Raw genomic sequence first — 27,650 nt, forward strand, 5'->3', positions numbered from 1 at the left:
CCCAGAATCGCAAATAATAAAAACTATCAGGCATCACTGTGATTGTAAGACACTATGTTTTTTCACGCATCAAGTGGACATGGTATAACCACCATTATGGATTACTGAAATCAAGTGGCACCATTGGACGGATTCAACATGAAATACCGATATGAGGCATGATAAAGTGCAATGTAGCGATTCCACATAAAACCCATTAGGATTGTGTATGCGTGGCCTGTTGACTCCAGACACCACGTGCTCTGCTGTACTATCAAGTAACAGATAAAAAGAGAACTTTGAGTACAGCTAAATGCTGGTTCAGCATCCTATACACACACACACACACAAAGATTATGCTTAATACACAACTGCTTATTTAATGCAGCCATTGTCTAGGCCATATAGAGCAAACCAAATGCAGACTGTTTGCATCAACAGGGACAGAATCTAAACAACCAATCCAAAAGATGCACCAACTTCTGTAACATGCTCCTGTCAGCTGGCTTACTGACAGGTCAACCAATCTTAAGCTTGGCTCAACTAAATATAGAATAATGGCTACCTTGGAGCAAGTTACAATCCTTGATCCAGATCAACAGGATTATGAGACATTCATAAACCTGGAGATAAAAACTTAGTCTGCTTATAAAAGGTCAACCGAACACTTAAGACTGTATCATTGTTTCATAATATAGAACGTCCAATCCTATAGAGATACATCCAGAGTCCCATTGTGTGATGGCCCACACCACCAGACCCTACATCACCTCTACGACAGTCCATCCTTGTCAGCTTTAAGCAACTTCTTTCCAGACTGATTCTCTTTCACTGTGGTGGAGTCTCCACTAGATACAGTTACAATTATGAGCGCTGTGTGCACAAATTAGATATAGGTCCAGGAATTGCACTGGGAGGCTTCCCGCGGCCTTCATAGAAACACAGAAAATAATAACATAAGAATTAGGAACAGGAGTAGGCCATCTAGCCCTTCGAGCCTGCTCCGCCATTCAAAAAGATCATGGCTGATGTGGCCGTGGACTCAGCTCCACTTACCCACCCGCTCCCCATAACCCTTAATTCCCTTATTGGTTAAAAATCTATCTATCTGTGATTTGAATACATTCAATGAGCTAGCCTCAACTACTTCCTTGGGCAGAGAATTCCACAGATTCACAACCCTCTGGGAGAAGAAACTCCTTCTCAACTCGGTTTTAAATTGGCTCCCCGGTATTTTGAGGCTGTGCCCCCTAGTTCTAGTCTCCCCGACCAGTGGAAACAACCTCTCTGCCTCTATCTTGTCTATCCCTTTCATTATTTTAAATGTTTCTATAAGATCACCCCTCATCCTTCTGAACTCCAACGAGTAAAGACCCAGTCTACTCAATCTATCATAAGGTAACCCCCTCATCTCCAGAATCAGCCTAGTGAATTGTCTCTGTACCCCCTCCAAAGCTAGTATATCCTTCCTTAAGTAAGGTGACCAAAACTGCACGCAGTACTCCAGGTGCGGCCTCACCAATACCCTATACAGTTGCAGCAGGACCTCCCTGCTTTTGTACTCTATCCCTCTCGCAATGAAGGCCAACATTCCATTCGTCTTCCCGATTACCTGCTGCATCGGCAAACTAACTTTTTGGGATTCATGCACAAGGACCCCCAGGTCCCTCTGCACCACAGCATGTTGTAATTTCTCCCCATTCAAATAATATTCCCTTTTACTGGTTCCCCCCCACCCCCAAGATGGATGACCTCACATTTTCTGACATTGTATTCCATCTGCCAAACCTTAGCCCATTCGCTTAACCTATCTAAATCTCTTTGCAGCCTCTCTCGGTGTCCTCTACACAACCCTCTTTCCCACTAATATTGTGTCATCTGCAAATTTTGTTACACGACACTCTGTCCCCTCTTCCAGGTCATCTATGTATATTGTAAACAGTTGTGGTCCCAGCACCGATCCCTGTGACACACCGCTAACCACCGATTTCCAACCCGAAAAGGACCCATTTATCCCGACTCTCTGCTTTCTTTTAGCCAGCCAATTCTCGATCCATGCTAATAATTTCCGCTGACACCGCGTACCTTTATCTTCTGCAGTAACCTTTTGTGTTGCACCTTATCGAATGCCTTTTGGAAATCTAAATACACCACATCCATTGGTACACCTCTATCCACCATGCTCGTTATATCCTCAAAGAATTCCAGTAAATTAGTTAAACATGATTTCCCCTTCATGAATCCATGTTGCGTATGCTTGATTGCACTATTCCTATCTAGATGTCCCGATATTTCTTCCTTAATGATAGTTTCAAGCATTTTCCCCACTACAGATGTTAAACTAACCGGCCTATAGTTACCTGCCTTTGGTCTGTCCCCTTTTTTTTTTTAAAAAACAGAGGCGTTACATTAGCTGCTTTCCAATCCGTTGGTACCTCCCCAGAGTCCAGAGAATTATGGTAGATTATAACGAATGCATCTGCTATAACTTCCGCCATCTCTTTTAATACCCTGGGATGCATTTCATCAGGACCAGGTGACTTGTCTACCTTGAGTCCCATTAGCCTGTCCAGCACTACCCCCTAGTGATAGTGATTGTCTCAAGGTCCTCCCTTCCCACATTCCCGTGACCAGCAATTTTTGGCATGGTTTTTGTGTCTTCCACTGTGAAGACCAAAGCAAAATAATTGTTTACGGTCTCAGCCATTTCCACATTTCCCATTATTAAATCCCCCTTCTCATCTTCTAAGGGACCAACATTTACTTTAGTCACTCTTTTCCGTTTTATATAAAAGCTTTTACTATCTGTTTTTATGTTTTGTGCAAGTTTACTTTCGTAATCTATCTTTCCTTTCTTTATTGCTTTCTTAGTCATTCTTTGCTGTCGTTTAAAATTTTCCCAATCTTCTAGTTTCCCACTAACCTTGGCCACCTTATATGCATTGGTTTTTAAATTTGATACTCTCCTTTATTTCCTTGGTTATCCACGGCTGGTTATCCCTTCTCTTACCGCCCTTCTTTTTCACTGGAATATATTTTTGTTGAGCACTATGAAAGAGCTCCTTAAAAGTCCTCCACTGTTCCTCAATTGTGCCACCGTTTAGTCTGTGTTTCCAGTCTACTTTAGCCAACTTTGCCCTCATCCCACTGTAGTTCCCTTTGTTTAAGCATAGTACGCTCGTCTGAGACACTACTTCCTCACCCTCAATCTGTATTACAAATTCAACCATACTGTGATCACTCATTCCAAGAGGATCTTTTACTAGGAGATTGTTTATTATTCCTGTCTCATTACACAGGACCAGATCTAAGATAGCTTGCTCCCTTGTAGGTTCTGTAACATACTGTTCTAAGAAACAATCCCGTATGCATTCTATGAATTCCTCCTCCAGGCTACCCCGTGCGATTTGATTTGACCAATCGATATGTAGGTTAAAATCCCCCATGATTACTGCCGTTCCTTTTTCACATGCCTCCATTATTCCCTTGATTATTGTCCGCCCCACTGTGAAGTTATTATTTGGGGGCCTGTAAACTACGCCCACCTGTGACATTTTCCCCTTACTATCTCTAATCTCCACCCACAATGATTCAACATTTTGTTCATTAGAGCCAATATCATCTCACAACTGCCCTGATATCATCCTTTATTAACAGAGCTACCCCACCTCCTTTCCCTTCTTGTCTATCTTTCCGAATTGTCAGATACCCCTGTATGTTTAATTCCCAGTCTTGGCCACCCTTCAACCATGTTTCTGTAATGGCCACCAAATCATACCCATTTGTAATGATTTGTGCCGTCAACTCATTTACTTTATTTCGAATGCTGCGTGCGTTTAGGTAGAGTGTTTTAATACAAGTTTTTAAACCATGATTTTTAGTTTTGACCCCTCCTGCAGCCCCCTTATATTCATACATATTGTCCCTTCCTATCACCTTGTGATTTAACTTTACCCCAGTGCAACTCTGGTCTGTTGCCTCCTGCCTTTTGCATTCTTTCTTGGGGTCCTGTTCATCTGAGCTCTCACAAACTAACTAGCTCAGAGCCTTCTCCTGGGTTCCGAATTATCCTCGCATTGAGGCACAGAGCTTTCAGGCTTGCCTTTTTATTACACTTTGACCCTTTAGAATTTTGCTGTACAGTGGCCCTTTTTGTTTTTTGCCTTGGATTTCTCTGCCCTCTACTTTTCCTCATCTCCTTTCTGTCTTTTGCTTCTGTCTCCATTTTGTTTCCCTGTGTCTCCCTGCATTGGTTCCCATCCCCCTGCCATATTAGTTTAACTCCTCCCCTAACAGCACTAGCAAACACTCCACCTAGGACATTGGTTCCGGTCCTGCCCAGGTGCAGATCGTCCGGTTTGTACTGGTCCCACCTCCCCCAGAACCGGTTCCAATGCCCCAGGAATTTGAATCCCTCCCTGCTGGGTGCAGGAGTAGGCCACTCAAGCCTGCACCGCCATTCAATGAGTTCATGGCTGAACATGCAACCTCAGTACCCCATTCCTGCTTTCTCGCCATACCCCTTGATCCCCCTAGTAGTAAGGACTTCATCTAACTCCTTTTTGAATATATTTAGTGAATTGGCCTCAACAACTTTCTGTGGTAGAGAATTCCACAGGTTCACCACTCTCTGGGTGAAGAAGTTTCTCCTCATCTCGGTCCTAAATGGCTTACCCCTTATCCTTTGACTGTGACCCCTGGTTCTGGACTTCCCCAACATCGGGAACATTCTTCCTGCATCTAACCTGTCTAAACCCATCAGAATTTTAAACGTTTCTATGAGGTCCCCTCTCATTCTTCTGAACTCCAGTGAATACAAGCCCAGTTGATCCAATCTTTCTTGATAGGTCAGTCCCGCCATCCCGGGAATCAGCCTGGTGAACCTTCGCTGCACTCCCTCAATAGCAAGAATGTCCTTCCTCAAGTTAGGAGACCAAAACTGTACACAATACTCCAGGTGTGGCCTCACCAAGGCCCTGTACAACTGTAGCAACACCTCCCTGCCCCTGTACTCAAATCCCCTCGCTATGAAGGCCAACATGCCATTTGCTTTCTTAACCGCCTGCTGTATCTGCATGCCAACCTTCAATGACTGATGTACCATGACACCCAGGTCTCGTTGCACCTCCCCTTTTCCTAATCTGTCACCATTCAGATAATAGTCTGTCTCTCTGTTTTTACCACCAAAGTGGATAACCTCACATTCCGACCTGAAAAATTTCTACAAATCTACCTGGTGGTCCGGGAGGTTCGGAGACTTCTGGTCCTGGGTCCCTACGAGAAGGCCTGCATAAAGGCCTTATGCCTGCTTTTATCAGTTGTAAGAATTTCAAGGGCATTCGCTGGGCAGAAGTTGGGCAAATAGCCTAAATCTCCGCCCGCGGAATCGCTTTACTTCTGGATGCATGCGATCTGTCAAGAGGATTCTTAACAAATTGCAAGTTCTGGGTTTAGGCGCATGCACTTCGCATGTCTAATCCTGGAACTTGGGGGGGTCCTACGCACTCGTAGGGGCTGCGAATTCAGGGCCACTAACTTCCCGCATCACACGGTACAGTGTACTGGTGAGCTGATATAAGCCACACCACAGGCAATTCACAATTTACCGCAGAATGTTTCTCAGAGAATTAAATGAAATCTGACTTCCAGGAAGATTTCCAGAAAGACCAACATAACAGCTACTTAGACAATGTTCCACCAACTCTCTCATTACCTCAGCTTTACACACACTCTCCTTCGATCTTTCCAAAATGAGATAGCTGGAAGGCAACTAAAAGCCGATAATCTAATCTCCAGATTCAGAAGACATTTCGAAACCATCTGAGCTTCGCTCTTGATGACCACATCTAAACCGTTTGACTTCCAGCAACTAACACCCCATCATTTTAAGAGTTGCTGTTTAAATAATTACTTTTGTGGGCTCTGACAATATGCAGTCAATAATAGGGATTTACTTGAAATACTTTCAAACACTTTTCCAACTGTGGAAAGAAGGTTTACAGTCTATAATTTGAAGGTTCATCCCTCACCTCTCTTGTTTGTATGGTGAGAGTCACATTTGCTGCATTAGCTTCAAGGCTGAAACTTCAGCTACAATGCCCCATCCCACTCCACCCTAACTGTTTAGACCCATCAATTCAGTTTATTTGCTCACCTTAATTCCAAATATTAGGTGTTCAAATTCCAAATTTCTGTCCAACAATTTACAATGTTGTGGAGGGAATAAAATACAGGAGCCTGGTCATGGGTCCAGTGTCTTCTAAATTAACACTAATCTGTACAGATTATGCAGCTCACCCATATATAAATTGTACCACTCCTATTCAAAACAGTACTGTCCTATTGCACATCATTCTACCTCGATGGCTGATCACGAGACACCAGCTACCAAACCGGTCTACTGGGAAACCAAACTAGCCCGAGATAGCCCAGACAATTGCATTATATTGTATGTCTATGGAATAGATTAGATGAACTGGTGAGATATACATACATAAACAAACATATGCAGTACAAATTAATTGTGAATGTATTGTCTACATATAGCCGAGTATTAATGTGATAAACACATTATAGTTCCTGTATATACACATAGCCACGTGTAATGTGTGCATCAGCCATGAACATCTGATCTACATTGGCTCCCAGTTAAGCAACGTCTTGCTTTTAAAATTCCCATCCTGGTTTTCAAATCCCTTCATGGCTTCGTCCTTCCTGATTTTAATCACCATTGGTGGCTGTGCCTTCAGCGGCCAAGGTCCTAAGCTCTGGAATTCCCTCCCTAAATCTCTCCGCCACTCTACCTCTCTTTCATCCTTTAAGACATTCCTTAAAAACTATTGGTCATCTGCCCCAATATCTCCTTATCAAGGAGTCAAGGGTTACGGGGAGCGGGTGGGGAAGTGAGGCCAGGATCAGATCAACTATGATCTTACTGAATGGCGGAGCAGGCACAAGGGGCCTATTTCTTATGTAGCTCGATGTCAAATTTTGTTTGATAACACTCCTGTGCAGTGCCTCGGGGCGTTTCCTATGTTAAAGGCTCTATAGATATACAAGTTGTTTTACATGATTATACATAGATATAAATAGATACATAACAACTGGAGCTACAGTTACAGACTACACATTAGTCACAGACTAATTTATACAGTTGAGCTTAAGTCAACCATCCCAGGGACTGATCAAAAGTGCTGGACTTAGCAGGGCATAAAGCTCGGTGGTCAATTTTAGCTGCACAGTTCCAACACTGCATCAGCAGGTTATATGAATATGAAGTTATCAAGTCCAATCCGGTCATGACACAATGTTCATGCACACAAACACATACTTCTAGTGCAGGTCTCTAGAAAGTGCTCTAAAGGAGCATCTCCGGCCGATACTCCCCTCCCTAATTTAGGATGAGTGAATCCAGCTGTAGTGCCACTACTCCTGGCTGAGAACAGCTAACTTAGGACAGACAAAGGCCACTCTGGTCTGTACAGCTTCGTTACTCAGTAAAACTCAACTGACTCACTTGGGTAACCAAGACAACTTTTCTTTAATGCACCATCTCAATCAGCATAACACAGCTGATCTTGGCACACAATTGGAGGATAAGAAAAGCTGTTTGATTAAAATCTCCTACCGTTTCTCAACTTCTACTTGAAAGGGCAAATCTCAATGCAGCAGTATTTATAATAGAAAGTGACCATCAATCAATAGGTCAGTGGAACGACGAGAGGCTGGGATTTAATCAAGACAGTGGTTTAAATTTATATTATTTGTTTAACCACAAGGTTTGGCGACAGGTGACTTGGAGCATTTAAAAAATACTGTTCAACCTCCTGAAAAGTGTGAGATCAAGTTAGCAGAATTTAATTTAAACGACAATAGATTTCTGCAGAGGATTTTTTTAAATGGTCTATTCAGGTTGGGATGTAGATTACGAGACCAGTAACCTAACCATTACACTATCGTATCCTTAAAGCACGACCATTTTACATCAGCAGTTTCCATTATAAATGTGGGCACAGGAATTTATAATGGAAATATAAAAATAAAGACAGAAGTCATTTTAAATGAAAATAGGGACCAAATTATACCTGTACGGCCTGGTCCAAATATCACTCGCCCTTTAACCTTACTTCACCTGAAGGCTACACTTGCCCTTGACCCCCTGCGTACAATGCCACAGGAGATCGACTAGTACCTGTACATAAATACAAGACACCATATTCACAATTATAAAATATTAAATTGACAAATATACTGCACACAGGCATGATAATATTAACATGACATTACATTCACAGTTATAAAAGCTGTCACATCATAAAAATAAATCTGGATCACTCTTTCTGGGATGAGAACCTGCTTACTCTACCCAGTCTGGACTACATATGATATCACTCAGTTGTTAACCTGTGGAATTCTCTACCACAGAGAGTTGTTGATGTCAGTTCATTAAGATATAGTCAAGAGGGAGTTAGATATGGCCCTTACGGCTACAGGGATCAAGTGGTATGGAGAGAATGCGGGAAAGGGGTACTGAGGTGAATGATCTGCCATGATCTTATTGAATGGTGGTGCAGGCTCGAAGGGCCGAATAGCCTACTCCTGCACCTATTTCCTATGTTTCTATGACCACAATAAATAGTTGACATTTAAGCACTTTAGTGCCCTCTGAAGTCACCTAGCAAGTGATTCAGTTATACAAACAATCGTCACTCAAACACCTCCATTTTCACTGGGTAACTAGGTATTGGCAATAAAATTATATTCACACATGGTTATTAACATGACATTACTTTTTCACTTGCATCTGTAGAACACCTTTAACATTGTAAAACATCCCAAGGTGCTTCACAGGAGTGTATGCATACAAAAATTGACACCGAGCCAAAGAAGGAGACATTAGGACAGGTGACTAAAACCTACTCTTTAAGACCCTCTTTAAATGTTTGGTCAAAGACGCAGAGATTTAGGGAGGGCATTCCAGAGGTTAGGGCCGAGACAGCTAAAGGTACGGCCACCAATGGTGGGGTGGAGGATGTGGGGGATGCACAATCGGCCAGAATTGGAGGAAGGCAGAGTTCTTGGGAAGAGTTGTAGGAGGTTACAGAGATAGGGAATGGCGAGGCCATGGTGGGATTTGAATTCAAGAATATGTTTAAATTAAGGCCTTTCTTGACCAGGAGTCAATGTAGTGTCTTGCATTTATGTACTAGTAGCATTGTACACTGGGAGTCAAGGTAAAGTGTAGTCTTCGGACTAATTTATAAAAAGTGTTACCAATGCTACATTCAGAGACACGGCTATATTAACATTACATTTATAACATTACTAATGCTACCTACACCCAAGGCTATATTAGCATTATAAAGTTACCAATGTTAGTCTCACACACACATACACTCTCTCACACAAGACTGTATTAACATCCAATGCAAGTGTTATCTTCACAGATTTATAAAGTTACCAATGCTACATTCGCGCACACACACACACACAGCGCTGTTTGAACATGATGGACCGTGTATAGATGGCACACGCTGCAGATCCACCTGTACCATGGCCCTCAGTCAGCCAGTCACTAAAGTGCAGCTGTCAGTGTGACCCAGACAGCGGGGCCGGTGCCAGCCTTGGGCGACTAGGCCACACACAGGGGGAAGGAGAGGGGGTGAAGGGGGCTGATGCAGTCACACTCCCCGCGGATCTCACACACTCACTCACCTGGCCGATTCGGCCCACCACAGCCGAGTAAGCGAGCGCAGCGGGCCCGAGTGCGTATGTGGCCGGCGGGGGCTGCGGCTGGCGGGGCGACGAGTCCTCTTCCAAGCCCATGGCGGAGCGGGTTAAAGTTTTGTCGGATATTTTAAAGGGGGTTAGGAGGGGCTGTGAGAAGCTACACGGATTAACGGATTAAAGGAGGATCAGCAGGGAGCAGGCCCCGGGCCGCTGTCAGGCCTCGGCTTCATGGCGATCGACAATCCGTCCGCGCTCCCAGCCGGCGCTCCAGCAACTTCCTTAACACACGTCAACAGAAAGGGCGCGCGCACGCCGCACGGGAGGCGCACGCCGCACGGGAGGCGAGCGCGCACACAGCGAGCGACGCGCGCGGGAGACGAGCGCGCGCACAGGCAGCGGACGACGATCTGCTGCTCCCTCCACCAAAACAGCGCCACCTCTCGGCAGGGCAGCTTGGGATGACAACACAACTTGCTGCTGCTGTGTCCACTTCACTCATCCGCTCTTGTTGTTAACCGTCTCCCCCAGTCATGTGTTTTACGAAACTTTTTAAAGCAACCAAAGTAGTTCAAATTTTTTTTAAAAAGCAAAAATACTGCAGATGTTGGAAATTAGAATGGGGAGCTGAGGTGAATGATCAGCCATGCTCTTATTGAATGGTGGTGCAAGCTCGAAGGGCCAAATGGCCCACTCCTGCACCTATTTTCTATGTTTAAAAAAAACACAGAAAATGCAGGAAATACTTGGTACCAATGACATAGGTAGAAAGAGGTAGAGTTGTTGGGGAGGGTTTACACGAGCCTGACAGGGGGATGGGAACTAGAGAGTAGATTCAGTGGGGAGAGAAGCAAAGCTGGAATTAGGCAGCAGAAAAACAAAGTGAATTTGGAAGACAGAGGAAACAAGGGCTGGAAAATAGACAAGAGAGTTGGCACCACTAAATGGCATGTACTTCAATGCAAGGAGTATAGGGAATAAGGCAGATGAGCTGAGAGCACAGATAGACACTTGGCAGTACGATAATATAGCCATTACTGAGGCATGGCTGAAAGAAGGATAGCTCAACATTCCTGGTTACAGGGTTTTCAGATGGGCTAGAGAGGGGGGGTAAAAAAAGGAGGGGTGGTCGCAGTATTAAAGAAACAATTACAGCTGCGAGAAGGGATGATATGTTGGAAGGATAATCAAACAAGGCCATATGGATTAAATTTAGGATATAAGAACATAAGAAATAGCAGGAGTAGGCCATTCGGCCCCTCGAGCCTGCTCCGCCATTTAATACGATCATGGACTCAGGTCCACTTCCCTGCCCGCTCCCCATAACCCCTTATTCCCTTATCGGTTAAGAAACTGACTATCTGTCTTAAATTTATTCAATGGCCCATCTTCCAGAGCTCTTTGAGGCAGCAAATTCCACAAGAGGGATGGAGTACAAAAGCAGGGAGGTCCTGCTGCATCTGTATAGGGTATTAGGTGAGACCGTACCTGGAGTACTGCGTGCAGTTTTGGTCACCTTACTTAAGGAAGGATATACTAGCTTTGGAGTGGGTACAGAGACGTTTCACTAGGCTGATTCCGGAGATGAGGGTCACCTTATGATGATAGATTGAGCAGACTGGGTCTTTACTCGTTGGAGCTCAGAAGGATGAGGGGTGATCTTATAGAAACATTTAAAATAATGAAAGGGATAGACAAGATCGAGGCAGAGAGGTTGTTTCCACTGGTCGGGGAGACTAGAACTAGGGGGCACAGCCTCTAAATACAGGGGAGCCAATTTAAAACAGAGTTGAGAAGGAATTTCTTCTCCCAGAGGGTTGTGAATCTGTGGAATTCTCTACCCAAGGAAGCAGTTGAGGCTAGCTCATTGAATGTATTCAAATCACAGATTGATAGATTTTTAACCAATAAGGGAATTAAGGGTTACAGGGAGCAGGCGGGTAAGTGGAGCTGAGTCCACGGCTAGATCAGCCATGATCTTATTGAATTGCGGAGCAGGCTCGAGGGGCTAGATGGCCTACTCCTATTGCTAATTCTTATGTTCTTATGTTCTAAATTTACAACCCTCAGAAGAAATTCCTCCTCATCTCAGTTTTAAGTGGGCAGCCCCTTATTCTAAGATTAGGCCCCCTAGTTCTAGTCTCCCCCATCAGTGGAAACATCCTCTCTGCATCAACCTTGTCAAGCCCCCTCGTAATCTTATATGTTTGAATGGATCACCTCTCATTCTTCTGAATTCGAATGAGTAGAGGCCCAACCTACTCAACCTTTCCTCATAAGTCAACCCGCTCATCTCCGGAATCAACCTAGTGACCCTTCTTTGAACTGCCTCTAAAGCAAGTAAATCCGTTCGTCAATATGGAAACCAAAACTGCACGCAATATTTCAGGTGTGACCTCACCAATACCCTGTATAGCAAGACTTCCCTGCTTTTATACTCCATCTCCTTTGCAATAAAGGCCAAGATTCCATTGACCTTCCTGATCACTTGCTGTACCTGCATACTAACCTTTTGTGTTTCGTGCACAAGTACTCCCAGGTCCCGCTGTACTGCAGCACTTTGCAATCTTTCCCCATTTAAATAATAACCTGCTCTTTGAATTCTTTCTGCCAAAGTGCATGACCTCACACTTTCCAACATTATACGTTATCTGCCAAATTTTTGCCCACTCACTTGGCCTGTCTATGTCCTTTTGCAGATTTTGTGTGTCCTCCTCACACATTGCTTTTCCTCCTATCTTTGTATCGTAAGCAAACTTGGCTACGTTACACTCGGTCCCTTCCTTCAAGTCGTCAAGAAAAATTGTAAATAGTTAGGGTCCCTGTGGCACCCCACTAGTCACTGAGGTACCATGCTGTTCCCTGCATTTCTCTTGTAGTTGTCGCACAGTAAAGATCATGTCCGTTGTATCCCTTAGTGGACGGAATCCACATTGCAACTCTGGGAGGAGCTCTTCAGCCACAGGGAGAAGATGATGGAGGATTCTTGCGATGACTTTCCCAGTGGCCGACAGCAGGGAGATTCCTCTATAGTTACCGCAGTCAGACTTAACCCCTTTTTGAAGATGGTCACGATTATGGCATCTCAGATCTCCTGGCATGCTCTCCTCCTTCCAGATAAGAGAGGTGAGGTCATGCATTCGTGCCAATAGAGCCTCTATGCCATTCTTTAGTGCCTAGGCAGGGATTCCATTTGCTCCTGTTGACTTCTTATTCTTGAGCTGACAGATGGCCTTTTCAACCTCGTGCAGGGCTGGGGTTTTGCTGAGATGGTGGCAGGTAGCATGCTGCGGGATGGAGTAGAGGACACTCGGGTCGAAGACAGAGTCTCGGTTAAGGAGGTCTTCAAAGTACTCCTTCCAGCAGGCACTGACTGCCTCGGTGTCCTTAATGAGTGCCTCTCTGTTCTTGGCCAGGAAGCTCCCTGCCGGAGTGGAACTAAACTATAGAGCCAATGGAAACCCGTTCAACCTTGGCTAGATCCAAGGTCATCCCATCCTCTGTCATCGAATTACAGTACGCAGACGACGCTTGCATCTGCGCGCACTCAGAAGCCGAACTCCAAGCCATCATAGAAACATAGAAAATAGGTGCTGGAGTAGGCCATCCGGCCCTTCGAGCCTGCACCATCATTCAATAAGATCATGGCTATCATTCCTTCAGTACCCCATTCCTGCTTTTTCTCCATACGCCTTGGTCCCTTTAGCCGTAAGGGCCATATCTAACTCCGTCTTGAATATATCCAATGAACCGGCATCAACAACTCTCTGCGGTAGGGAATTCCATAGGTTAACAACTCTGAGTGAAGAAGTTCCTCCTCATCTCAGTCCTAAATGGCTTACCCCTTATCCTAAGACTATGTCCCTTGGTTCTGGACTTCCCAAACATCGGCAACATTCTTCCCGCATCTAAATTTTATATGTTTCTATGAGATCCTCTCTCATCCTTCTAAACTCCAGTGAATACAGGCCCAGTCGATCCAGTCTCTCCTCATATGTCAGTCCTGCCATCCCAGGAATCAGTCTGGTGAACCTCCGCTGCACTCCCTCAATAGCAAGAACGTCCTTCCTCAGATTAAGAGACCAAAACTGAACACAATATTCCAGGTGGGGCCTCATCAATGTCCTGTACAACTGCAGTAAGACATTCCTGCTCCTATACTCAAATCCCCTTGCTATGAAGGCCAACATACCATTTGCCTTCTTCACCGCCTGCTGTACCTGCAAGCCAACCTTTAATGACTGATGAATCATGACACCCAGGTCTCGCTGCACCTCCCCTTTTCCTAATCTTCCGCCATTCAGATAATATTCTGCCTTTGTGTTTTTGCCCCCAAAGTGGATAACCTCACATTTATCCACATTATACTGCATCTGCCATGTATTTGCCCACTCGCCTAACTTGTCCAAATCATCCTGCAGCCTCTTAGCGTCCTCCTCACAGCTCACACCGCCACCCAGTTTAGTGTCATCTGCAAACTTGGAGATATTACACTCAATTCCATCATCCAAATCATTAATATATATTGTAAAGAGCTGGGGTCCCAGCACTGAGCCCTGCGGCACTCCATTAGTCACTGCCTCCATTCTGAAAAGGACCTGTTAATCCCGACTCTCTGCTTCCTGTCTGCCAACCAGTTCTCTATCCACGTCAGTACATTACCCCCAATACCATGTGCTTTGATTTTGCACACCAATCTCTGTGTGGGACCTTGTCAAAAGCCTTTTGAAAGTCCAAATACACCACATCCATTGGTTCTCCCCTGTCCACTCTACTCGTTACATCCTCAAAAAATTCCAGAAGATTTGTCAAGCATGATTTCCCCTTCATAAATCCATGCTGACTTCGACCAATCCTATCACTGCTTTCCAAATGTACTGCTATTTCATCCTTAATGATTGATTCCAACATTTTCCCCACTACTGATGTCAGGCTAACTGGTCTATAATTACCCGTTTTTTCTCTACCTCCTTTTTTAAAAAAGTGGTGTTACATTAGCAACCCTCCAGTCCATAGGAACTGATCCAGAGTCGATAGACTGTTGGAAAATTACCAATGCAGCCACTATTTCTAGGGCCACTTCCTTAAGTACTCTGGGATGTAGACTATCACGCCCTGGGGATTTATCGGCCTTCAATCCCGTCAATTTCCCTCACATAATTTCCCGCCTAATAAGGATATCCTTCAGTTCCTCCTTCTCACTACACCTTCGGACCCCGAGTACATCGGGAAGGTTATTTGTGTCTTCCTTTGTGAAGACAGAACCAAAGTACTTGTTCAATTGGTCTGCCATTTCTTTGTTCCCCATTATAAATTCACCCGAATCCGACTGCAAGGGACCAACACTTGTCTTCACATATCTATAGAAGCTTTTACAGTCATTTTTTATGTTTCCGGCAAGCTTCCTCTCGTACTCTATTTTCCCCTTCTTAATTAAACCCTTTGTCCTCCTCTGCTGTATTCTAAATTTCTCCCAGTCCTCCGGCTTGCTACTTCTTCTGGCTAATTTGTATGCCACTTCCTTGGATTTAACACTATCCTTAATTTCCCTTGTTAGCCACAGTTGAGCCACCTTCCCAGTTTTATTTTTACTCCAGACAGGGATATACAATTGCTGAAGTTCATCCATGTGATCTTTAAAGGTTTGCCATTGCCTATCCACTATCAACCCTTTAAGTATCATTTGCCAGTCTAATCTAGCCAATTCGTGCCTCAAAATTACCTTTCCTTAAGTTCAGGATCCTAGTTTCTGAATTAACTTTGTCACTCTCCATCTTAACAAAGAACTCTACCATATTATGGTCACTCATCCCCAAGGGGCCTCGCACAACAAGATTGCTAATTAGTCCCTTCTCATTACACATCACAGAGTCTAGGATGGCCAGCTTTCTGGTTGGTTCCTCGACATATTGATCTAGAAAACCATCCCTAATACACTCCAGGAAATCCTCTTCCACCGCATTGCTACCAGTTAGGTTAGCCCAATCAATATGTAGATTAAAGTCGCCCATGATTACTGCTGTACCTTTATTGCACACATCCCTTATTTCTTGTTTGATGCTGTCCCCAACCTCACTACTACTATTTGGTGGCCTGTACACAACTCCTACTAGTGTTTTCTGCCCTTTGGTATTCCGTAGCTCCACCCATACCTATTCCACATCACCCAAGCTAATGTCCTTCCTTACAATTGCATTAATTTCCTCTTTAACCAGCAACGCCACCCCGCCTCCTTTTCCTTTCTGTCTATCCTTCCTAAATGCTGAATACCCCTGGATGTTGAGTTCCCAGCCTTGGTCACCCTGGAGCCACGTCTCCGTGATACCAATCACATCATACCCAGTAACTGCTATCTGCACAGTTAGTTCGTCCACCTGATTCCGAATACTCCTCGCATTGAGGCACAGGGCCTTCAGGCTTGTCTTTTTAACACACTTTGCCCCTTTAGAATTATGCTGTAAAGTGGCCCTTTTTGTTTTTTGCCTTGGGTTTCTCTGCCCTCCACTTTTACTATTCTCCTTTCTATCTTTTGTTTCTGTCTCCATTTTATTTTTCTCTGTCTCCCTGTATAGGTTCCCATCCCCCTGCCATATTAGTTTAACTCCTCCCCAACAGCACTAGCAAACACTCCCCCTAGGACATTGCTTCCGGTCCTGCCCAGGTGCAGATTGTCTGGTTTGTACTGGTCCCACCTCCCCCAGAACCGGTTCCAATGTCCCAGGAATTTGAATCCCTTCCTACTGCACCACTGCTGAAGCCACGTATTCATCTGAGCTATTCTGCAATTTCTACTGACTAGCACGTGGCACTGGTAGCAATCCTGAGATTACTACTATTGAGGTCCTACTTTTTAATTTAACTCCTAGCTCCCTAAATTCGTCTCGTAGGACCTTATCCCGTTTTTTTTTAAACCTATATCGTTGGCACCTATATGCACCACGACAACTGGCTGTTCACCCTCCCTTTTCAGAATGTCCTGCACCCGCTCCGAGACATCCTTGACCCTTGCACCAGGGAGGCAACATACCATCCTGGAGTCTCGGTTGCAGCCGCAGAAACGTCTATCTATTCCCCTTACAATTGAATCACCTATCACTATTGCTCTCCCACTCTTTTTTCTGCCCTCCTGTGCAGCAGAGCCAGCCACGGTGGCATGAACTTGGCTGCTGCTGCTGCCCCCCCACTGATGAGTCATCCCCCTCAACAGTACCCAAAGCGGTGTATCTGTTTTGCAAGGGGACCCCTGCACTACCTTCCTTGCACTGCTCTTCCTGTTGGTCTTCCATTCACTATCTGGCTGTGGATCCTTTACCTGCGGTAAGACCAACTCACTAAATGTGCTATTCACATCATTCTCAGCATCGTGGATGCTCCAGAATGAATCCACCCGCAGCTCCAGTTCCGCAATGCGGTTCGTCAGGAGCTGCAGGCGAATACACTTCCCGCACACGTAGTCGTCAGGGACACCGGAGGTGTTCCTGATTTCCCACATGGTACAGGAGGAGCATAACATGTGCCCGAGCTCTCCTGCCATGACTTAACTCCTAGATTAACTTAATTTGGCAACAACATTGCTAAAGGTTACTTACTGAATTAAGAAAAAGAAAAACTACTTACCAATCACCAGCCAATCACTTAACCCCTTGGCTGTGATGTCACCTTTCGATTTCTTTCTACTTCTTTTTTGACTTCTGTCCCCACTGCAGCTGCACAAGCTCGCCTTTTATAGGCGCTCCACGCACCCCAGACTCGCGCTGCTTGAACTGCCACTCCTCCTCGAACGTTGGGCCTTTTATAGGCCGCTCCACGCATCCCGGACCCGCGCTGCTCGAACTCCTTCACCAAGGCGTACGAAACCAATGGTCTTACACTAAACATTCGTAAGACAAAGGTCCTCCACCAACCTGACCCCGACACACAGCACTGCCCCTGATCATCAAAATCCACGGCACGGCCTTGGACAACGTGGACCATTTTCCATACCTTGGGAGCCTACTTTCAGCAAGGGTAGACATCGATGACACCGCCTCCAGTGTGCTAGCGCAGCCTTCAGTCGCCTAAGGAAGAGAGTGTTTGAAGACCAGAACCTCAAATCTGGCACCAAGCTTATGGTCTACAGGGCAGTAGTGATACCCGCCCTCCTATATGGTTCAGAGACATGGACTATATACAGCAGACATCTGAAAGCGCTGCAAGATCTTGCAAATCCACTCGGAAGATAGATGCACCAACGTCAGTGTCCTTGCTCAGGCCAACATCCCCAGCATCGAAGCATTGACCACGCTCGACCAGTTCCATGGGGCGAGCCACATCATCTGCATGCCCGACACGAGACTCCCTAAACAAGCGCTCTACTTGGAGCTCCGACACGGCAAGCGAGCCAAAGGTGGGCAGAGGAAACGTTACAAGGACACCCTGCAGGGAGGTATTACTACAGTTGTACAGGGCCTTGGTGAGGCCACACCTGGAGTATTGTGTACAGTTTTGGTCTCCTAACCTGAGGAAGGACATTCTTGCTATTGAGGGAGTGCAGCGAAGGTTCACCAGACTGATTCCCGGGATGGCGGGACTGACCTATCAAGAAAGACTGGATCAACTGGGCTTGTATTCACTGGAGTTCAGAAGAATGAGAGGGGACCTCATAGAAACGTTTAAAATTCTGACAGGTTTAGACAGGTTAGATGCAGGAAGAATGTTCCCAATGTTGGGGAAGTCCAGAACCAGGGGTCACAGTCAAAGGATAAGGTGTAAGCCATTTAGGACCGAGATGAGGAGAAACATCTTCACCCAGAGAGTGGTGAACCTGTGGAATTCTCTACCACAGAAAGTTGTTGCGGCCAATTCACTAAATATATTCAAAAAGGAGTTAGATGTAGTCCTTACTACTAGGGGGATCAAGGGGTATGGCGAGAAAGCAGGAATGCTACTGAAGTTGCATGTTCAGCCATGAACTCATTGAATGGCGGTGCAGGCTCGAAGGGCCGAATGGCCTACTCCTGCACCTATTTTCTATGTTTCTATGTTTCTATCTGTGGAGAGAGGAACAGACCATTTGAAACGTTAACTCTGTTCTCGTCTCTCCACAGATGCTGTCTGACCTGGTGAATATTTCCAACATTTTCTGTTTAATTAGTGATTGAAATATACATTTTTTGAAATTATTATTCATTTCCCCTTCACTCCTCCTCAGTTTTCTCTCCTCACTTGAAAGCATCAACTCTTGCTGGATTGGGGCTTCATGAGCATCATCACCAACCTCCCCCGCCCCCAAATATCTCACCCAGGTGACCACATGAGATTAAGCATCATTAGATTATTCGACCAGAGGGAATCACAGCCAACTGCAACCGTGGCCTCATCTGACATCTGCAAACCTTCCATTAAAAAGCAAAAGGTCAGCACTCCACAGTGGCAACTCTGACTGATTTTAACACTCTCGAGCCCATGGGCTAATAATGTTGTTGCCCCATTGCGATCCTGGCTGCGATTAACTGACAGCATAGAATTTGCAACTTTCCTTAATCTGTACAACACCAGATAGTGCCCGTCTCCACTGAGCCACCAGGGAGTCCTAGTTTCACACCTTAATAGAAAAAGCCACAATGCTCTTCCATTATTTTACCTTCACTTTTATATGGAGTGGCACAGTGGAGCCACCAAGTGGTAGGTTACAAAATAACTGACGTTCAGAAGAATGAGAGGTGAACTTATCGTAGTTTAGAAGGATAGAAACATAGAAACATAGAAAATAGGTGCAGGAGTAGGCCATTCAGCCCTTCTAGCCTGCACCGCCATTCAATGAGTTCATGGCTGAACATGCAACTTCAGTACCCCCTTCCTACTTTCTCGCCATACCCCTTGATCCCCCGAGTAGTAAGGACTTCATCTAACTCCCTTTTGAATATATTTAGTGAATTGGCCTCAACTACTTTCTGTGGTAGAGAATTCCACAGGTTCACCACTCTCTGGGTGAAGATGTTTCTCCTCATCTCGGTCCTAAATAGCTTACCCCTTATCCTTAGACTGTGACCTCTGGTTCTGGACTTCCGCAACATTGGGAACATTCTTCCTGCATCCAACCTGTCCAAACCCGTCAGAATTTTAAACGTTTCTATGAGGTCCCCTCTCACTCTTCTGAACTCCAGTGAATACAAGCCCAGTTGATCCAGTCTTTCTTGATAGGTCAGTCCCACCATCCCGGGAATCAGTCTGGTGAATCTTCGCTGCACTCCCTCAATAGCAAGAATGTCCTTCCTCAAGTTAGGAGACCAAAACTGTACACAATACTCCAGGTGTGGCCTCACCAAGGCCCTGTACAACTGTAGCAACACCTCCCTGCCCCTGTATTCAAATCCCCTCGCTATGAAGGCCAACATGCCATTTGCTTTCTTAACCGCCTGCTGTACCTGCATGCCAACCTTCAATGACTGATGTACCATGACACCCAGGTCTCGTTGCACCTTCCCTTTTCCTAATCTGTCACCATTCAGATAATAGTCTGTCTCTCTGTTTTTACCACCAAAGTGGATAACCTCACATTTATCCACATTATACTTCATCTGCCATGCATTTGCCCACTCACCTAACCTATCCAAGTCACTCTGCAGCCTCATAGCATCCTCCTCGCAGCTCACACTGCCACCCAACTTAGTGTCATCCGCAAATTTGGAGATACTACATTTAATCCCCTCGTCTAAATCATTAATGTACAATGTAAACAACTGGGGCCCCAGCAGTACCCCACTAGTCACTGCCTGCCATTCCGAAAAGTACCCATTTACTCCTACTCTTTGCTTCCTGTCTGACAACCAGTTCTCAATCCACATCAGCACACTACCCCCAATCCCATGTGCTTTAACTTTGCACATTAATCTCCTGTGTGGGACCTTGTCGAAAGCCTTCTGAAAGTCCAAATATACCACATCAACTGGTACTCCTTTGTCCACTTTATTGGAAACATCCTCAAAAAATTCCAGATGATTTGTCAAGCATGATCTCCCTTTCACAAATCCATGCTGACTTGGACCCATCATGTCACCATTTTCCAAATGCGCTGCTATGACATCCTTAATAATTGATTCCATCATTTTACCCACTACTGAGGTCAGGCTGACCGGTCTATAATTCCCTGCTTTCTCTCTCCCTCCTTTTTTAAAAAGTGGGGTTACATTGGCTAACCTCCACTCGATAGGAACTGATCCAGAGTCAATGGAATGTTGGAAAATGACTGTCAATGCATCCGCTATTTCCAAGGCCACCTCCTCAAGTACTCTGGGATGCAGTCCATCAGGCCCTGGGGATTTATCGGCCTTCAATCCCATTAATTTCCCCAACACAATTTCCCGACTAATAAAGATTTCCCTCAGTTCCTCCTCCTTACTAGACCCTCTGACCACTTTTATATCCGGAAGGTTGTTTGTGTCCTCCTTAGTGAATACTGAACCAAAGTACTTGTTCAATTGGTCTGCCATTTCTTTGTTCCCCGTTATGACTTCCCCTGATTCTGACTGCAGGGGACCTACGTTTGTCTTTACTACCTTTTTCTCTTTACATATCTATAGAAACTTTTGCAATCCGCCTTAATGTTCCCTGCAAGCTTCTTCTCGTACTCCATTTTCCCTGCCCTAATCAAACCCTTTGTCCTCCTCTGCTGAGTTCTAAATTTCTCCCAGTCCCCAGGTTCGCTGCTATTTCTGGCCAATTTGTATGCCACTTCCTTGGCTTTAATACTATCCCTGATTTCCCTAGATAGCCACGGTTGAGCCACCTTCCCTTTTTTATTTTTACGCCAGACAGGAATGTACAATTGTTGTAATTCATCCATGCGGTCTCTAAATGTCTGCCATTGCCCATCCACAGTCAACCCCTTAAGTATCATTAGCCAATCTATCTTAGCCAATTCATGCCTCATACCTTCAAAGTTACCCTTCTTTAAGTTCTGGACCATGGTCTCTGAATTAACTTTCATTCTCCATCCTAATGCAGAATTCCACCATATTATGGTCACTCTTCCCCAAGGGGCCTCGCACAATGAGATTGCTAATTAATCCTCTCTCATTACACAACACCCAGTCTAAGATGGCCTCCCCCCTAGTTGGTTCCTCAACATATTGGTCTAGAAAACCATCCCTTATGCACTCCAGGAAATCCTCCTCCATCGTATTGCTTCCAGTTTGGCTGGCCCAATCTATGTGCATATTAAAGTCACCCATTATAACTGCTGCACCTTTATTGCATGCACTCCTAATTTCCTGTTTGATGCCCTCCCCAACATCACTACTACTGTTTGGAGGTCTGTACACAACTCCCACTAACAATTTTTGCCCTTTAGTGTTCTGCAGCTCTACCCATATAGATTCCACATCATCCAAGCTAATGTCTTTCCTAACTATTGCATTAATCTCCTCTTTAACCAGCAATGCTACCCCACCTCCTTTTCCTTTTATTCTATCCTTCCTGAATGTTGAATACCCCTGGATGTTGAGTTCCCAGCCCTGATCATCCTGGAGCCACGTCTCCGTAATCCCAACCACATCATATTTGTTAACACCTATTTGCACAGTTAATTCATCCACCTTATTGCGGATACTCCTTGCATTAAGACACAAAGCCTTCAGGCTTGCTTTTTTAACACCCTTTGTCCTTTTAGAATTTTGCTGTACAGTGGCACTTTGTTCTTTGCCTTGGGTTTCTCTGCCCTCCACTTTTCCTCATCTCCTTTCTGTCTTTTGCTTTTGCCTCATTTTTGTCTCCCTCTGTCTCCCTGCATAGGTTCCCATCCCCCTGCAATATTAGTTTAACTCCTCCCCAACAGCACTAGCAAACACTCCCCCTAGGACATTGGTTCCGGTCCTGCCCAGGTGCAGACCGTTCGGTTTGTACTGGTCCCACCTCCCCCAGAACCGGTTCCAATGCCCCAAGAATTTGAATCCCTTCCTGCTGCACCACTGCTCAAGCCATGTATTCATCTGCGCTATCCTGCGATTCCTACTCTGACTAGCACGTGGCACTGGTAGCAATCCCGAGATTACTACTTTTGAGGTCCTACTTTTTAATTTAGCTCCTAGCTCCTTAAATTCGTCTCGTAGGACCTCATCCCTTTTTTTTACCTATGTCGTTGGTACCAATGTGCACCACGACAACTGGCTGTTCTCCCTCCCATTTCAGAATGTCCTGCACCCGCTCCGAGACATCCTTGACCCTTGCACCAGGGAGGCAACATACCATCCTGGAGTCTCGGGTGCGTCCGCAGAATCCCGTATCACTATCGCTCTCCCACTCTTTTCCTGCCCTCCTGTGCAGCAGAGCCACCTACGGTGCCATGAACTTGGCTGCTGCTGCCCTCCCCTGATGAGTCATCCTCCCCAACAGTACCCAAAGCGGTGTATCTGTTTTGCAGGGGGATGACCACAGGGGACCCCTGCACTATCTTTCTTGCACTGCTCTTCCTGCTGGTCTTCCATTCCCTATCTGGCTGTGGACCCTTCTCCTGCGGTAAGACCAACTCACTACACGTGATACTCACGTCATTCTCAGCATCGTGGATGCTCCAGAGTGAATCCACCCTCAGCTCCAATTCCGCAACGCGGACCGTCAAGAGCTCGAGGCGGATACACTTCCCACACACGTAGCGCCCAGGGACACCGGAAGTGTCCCCGAGTTCCCACATGGTACAGGAGGAGCATATCACATGGCCGAGCTCTCCTGCCATGTCTTAACCTTAGATACCCTTAAATTGGTAATAACAATGTTACAGTTCACTTACTGATATAAAAAATAAAAGAAAAGCTACTCACCAAATACCAGCTAATCACTTACCCCATTGGCTGTGACGTCACTTTTTGATTACTTTCTACTTCTATTTTGCTTTCTCTCCCGCTGTAGCTGCCTTTTGATAGGCTGCTCCCGCGTCTCACCAACTGCCGCTGGCTCTCGGTCTCCCGCTGGGCTTTTATAGGCTGCTCCCCTCTCACCAACTGCCGCTGGCTCTCGATCTCCCGCTGGGCTTTTATAGGCTGCTCCCCTCTCACCAACTGCCGCTGGCTCTCGATCTCCCGCTGGGCTTTTTATAGGCTGCTCCCCTCTCACCAACTGCCGCTGGCTCTCGATCTCCCGCTGGGCTTTTATAGGCTGCTCCCGCGTCTCACCAACTGCCGCTGGCTCTCGATCTCCCGCTGGGCTTTTGTAGGTCGTTCCCCTCTCACCAACTGCCACTGGCTCTCGATCTCCCGCTGGGCCTTTATGGGAGGGGATCTCATAGAAACATATAAAATTCTGACGGGATTGGACAGGTTAGATGCAGGAAGAATGTTCCCGATGTTGGGGAAGTCTAGAACCAGGGGACACAGTCCAAGGATAAGGGGTAAGCCATTTCGGACTGAAATGAGGAGAAACTTCTTCACTCAGTTGTTAACCTGTGGAATTCCCTACCGCAGAGAGTTGTTGATGCCAGTTCATTGGATATATTCAAGAAGGAGTTAGATATGGCTCTTATGGCTAAAGGGATCAAGGGGTATGGTGAGAAAGCAGGAAAGGGGTACTGAGGTGAATGATCAGCCATGATCTTATTGAATGGTGGTGCAGGCTCGAAGGGCCAAATGGCCTACTCCTGCATCTATTTTCTATATTTCTATGAAACATATAAGATAATGAGGGGGGTTGACAAAGTGGATGCAGAGAGGATATTTCCACTCATGGGTGAAACTAAAACTAGGGGACATAGTCTCAGAATAAGGAGCCACCCATTTAAAACCGAGATGAGGAGGAATATCTTCTCTCAGAGGATTGTAAATCTGTGGAATTCTCTGCCCCAGAGAGCTGTGGAGGCTGGGTCATTGAATGTATTTAAGGCGGAGATGGACAGATTTGTGAGCGATAAGGGAATAAAGGGTTATGGGGAGCAGGCAGGGAAGTGGAGCTGAGGGCGGAGCAGGCTTGAGGGGCCAAATGGCCTACTCCTGCTCCTATTTCTTATATTCTTATGTAACAGCACAATTGTCCACACAGAGATCCTGGTCACAATGTCACACATCGTGGGAAGATGCAGAGTAGAGAATGGGCATCTCCCCACATGCAAGGAGGGGAAAGGAATCAGAGGGACCTGCTGCATGGCTGCCAGCACACGTATGGCCCATCAACACACACTGTCCAACGTTGACACATTTAAGAATTGCAGACTTGGTCAAAGTATTGAAAGGTGGCCGGCGCCCATGGAACCACCGTACCTCAAGAGGGGGAGGGAATAAGCTGGATTGGAGAAAAAGAACAAAAGTACTTACAGACTCCGAGAGTGACTGAACGACAGGCCACACATTGTCCTTGATCAGCAGAACGAAACGATCCAGCATCGTGACAATCCACAAAGGCAACAGGCCTTCCTCCTGTAGCTGACTCCCGTCCATCGTCACACTGTTATCCAGGGCAGAGGGGGTTCCTGGGGTTAGATTTAGAACACAAAATGTAAAAGTATTAATTCATCGATAACAGTGAATATTACACTCACACATTCATCCAAACAATGTTGGGACAGAAGACTATTCTAGTTTCTAGCTGCAAAAAAAAAATGAATTCTCCAAATTCCCCAATTTCCCTGTCCTCTTGTGCTCTTCCATGATCAGTGGCTGGAAATAGTCTGGAGTACCAGGACCGTTGATTGTCTTCCCGCACTGTGGAGAAACTGCTGACCTCGGCTCAGTGACACGCCTTTGTGATGTCCCCGACAGATTGAACTCACCGTGTCCATGAACCCCGATCATAGAATCACAGAATAGTACAGCACAGGAGGCCAATCGGCCCATTGAGTCTGCGCCAGCCCTTTCGAAAGCAATCCAGTTCGTCCAACCCCCACTCTATCCCTGCAATTTTTTTTCTCCTTCAATATTTTATCCAATTCTCTTTTGAAGGCTACCATTGAATCTGTATCCACCACCCTTTCAGGCAGTACATTCCAAATCCTAACCACTTGTTGCATAAAAAAGTTTTTCCTCATGTCACCTCTGGTTCTTTTGCCAATCACCTTAAATCTGTGCCCTCTCATTATCGAGCTGTCAACCATTGGAAACAGTTTCTCTTTCTATATCTAAACCCTTCATAATTTTAAATACCTCTATCAAATCTCCACTTAGCCTTCTCTGCTTGAAAGAGAACAACCCCAGCCTCTCCAGTCTATCCCCATAACTGTAATCGCTTATCCCTGGTACCATTCTAGTAATTCTCTTCTGTACCCTCTCCAAAGCCTGCACAAAAGTGTGGTGCCCAAAATTGGACACAATATTTTAGCATAGGGCCAAACTAGTGTTTTATATAGGTTTAGCATCACTTCCTGGCATTTGTACTCTGTGCCTCTGTGAATTTCAACACAGATAAATGTATACATTTTGGTAGGAAGAATAGGGAGGTCACATATTACTTGGAGGGTGAGAGTCTGGGAGGGATAAGAGGAGCAAAGGAATCTCAAAGTACAAATACACAAACTGCTAAAAGTAGCAACAGGTTAACAAGGCCATAAAAAAGCAAACCAAGCACTAGGGTTTATTTCTAGAGGGATAGAATTGAAAAGTAGGGAAGTTATGCTAAACTTGTATCGAACCTTGGTTAGACCACATTTGGAATACTGTGTATAACTCTGGTCGCCATATTATAGAAAAGATATAGAAGCACTGGAGAGGGTGCAGAGAAGGATGATACCAGAAATGCAAGGGTTTACCTATCAGGAAAGAATAAGCAGGCTGGGTCTCTTTTCGCTGAAAAAAGGCTGAGGGGTGACCCAATAGATATCTTTAAAATTATGAAAGGTTTTGATAGAGTAGAGAGATAGATAGAGTAGAGAGATAGATAGAGTAGAGAGATAGATAGAGTAGAGAGAGAGATAGAGTAGAGAGAGAGAGAGATAGAGTAGAGAGAGAGAGAGATAGAGTAGAGAGAGAGAGAGATAGAGTAGAGAGAGAGAGAGAGTGAGTAGAGAGAGAGAGAGAGTGATAGAGAGAGAGTGATAGAGAGATAGAGAGATAGAGAGATAGAGAGATAGAGAGATAGAGAGATAGAGAGATAGAGAGATAGAGAGATAGAGAGATAGAGAGATAGAGAGATAGAGAGATAGAGAGATAGAGAGATAGAGAGATAGAGAGATAGAGAGATAGAGAGATAGAGAGATAGAGAGATAGAGAGATAGAGAGATAGAGAGATAGAGAGATAGAGAGATAGAGAGATAGAGAGATAGAGAGATAGAGAGATAGAGAGAGTAGAGAGTAGAGAGAGAGAGTAGAGATAGAGAGTAGAGTAGAGAGAGTAGAGATAGAGAGTAGAGTAGAGAGAGTAGAGTAGAGAGAGTAGAGTAGAGAGAGTAGAGAGAGAGAGTAGAGAGAGAGAGTAGAGAGAGAGAGTAGAGAGAGAGAGTAGAGAGAGAGAGTAGAGAGAGAGAGTAGAGAGAGAGAGTAGAGAGAGAGAGTAGAGAGAGAGAGTAGAGAGAGAGAGTAGAGAGAGAGAGTAGAGAGAGAGAGTAGAGAGAGAGAGTAGAGAGAGAGAGTAGAGAGAGAGAGTAGAGAGAGAGAGTAGAGAGAGAGAGTAGAGAGAGAGAGTAGAGAGAGAGAGTAGAGAGAGAGAGTAGAGAGAGAGAGTAGAGAGAGAGAGTAGAGAGAGAGAGTAGAGAGAGAGAGTAGAGAGAGAGAGTAGAGAGAGAGAGTAGAGAGAGAGAGTAGAGAGAGAGAGTAGAGAGAGAGAGTAGAGAGAGAGAGTAGAGAGAGAGAGTAGAGAGAGAGAGTAGAGAGAGAGAGTAGAGAGAGAGAGTAGAGAGAGAGAGTAGAGAGAGAGAGTAGAGAGAGAGAGTAGAGAGAGAGAGTAGAGAGAGAGAGTAGAGAGAGAGAGTAGAGAGAGAGAGTAGAGAGAGAGAGTAGAGAGAGAGAGTAGAGAGAGAGAGTAGAGAGAGAGAGTAGATAGAGAGAGTAGAT

The 27,650-nt window shown here is 45.3% G+C and overlaps 1 protein-coding gene across 3 annotated transcripts in view; it reads right to left on the reverse strand.

The window, feature by feature from the left end:
- Nucleotides 1-27,650, reverse strand: part of mia3 (MIA SH3 domain ER export factor 3) — a 115,477-nt gene that overhangs the window by 52,567 nt on the left and 35,260 nt on the right. For all 3 annotated transcript variants that reach the window (XM_070885813.1, XM_070885814.1, XM_070885812.1), the window contains exon 6: nt 24,984-25,138. In XM_070885813.1, the coding sequence (XP_070741914.1) occupies nt 24,984-25,138 (155 nt within the window). The remainder of the gene's footprint in view (nt 1-24,983; nt 25,139-27,650) is intronic.

Source organism: Pristiophorus japonicus, chromosome 7 (assembly GCF_044704955.1).
Source record: "Pristiophorus japonicus isolate sPriJap1 chromosome 7, sPriJap1.hap1, whole genome shotgun sequence".
Taxonomy (NCBI): Eukaryota; Metazoa; Chordata; class Chondrichthyes; family Pristiophoridae; genus Pristiophorus; species Pristiophorus japonicus.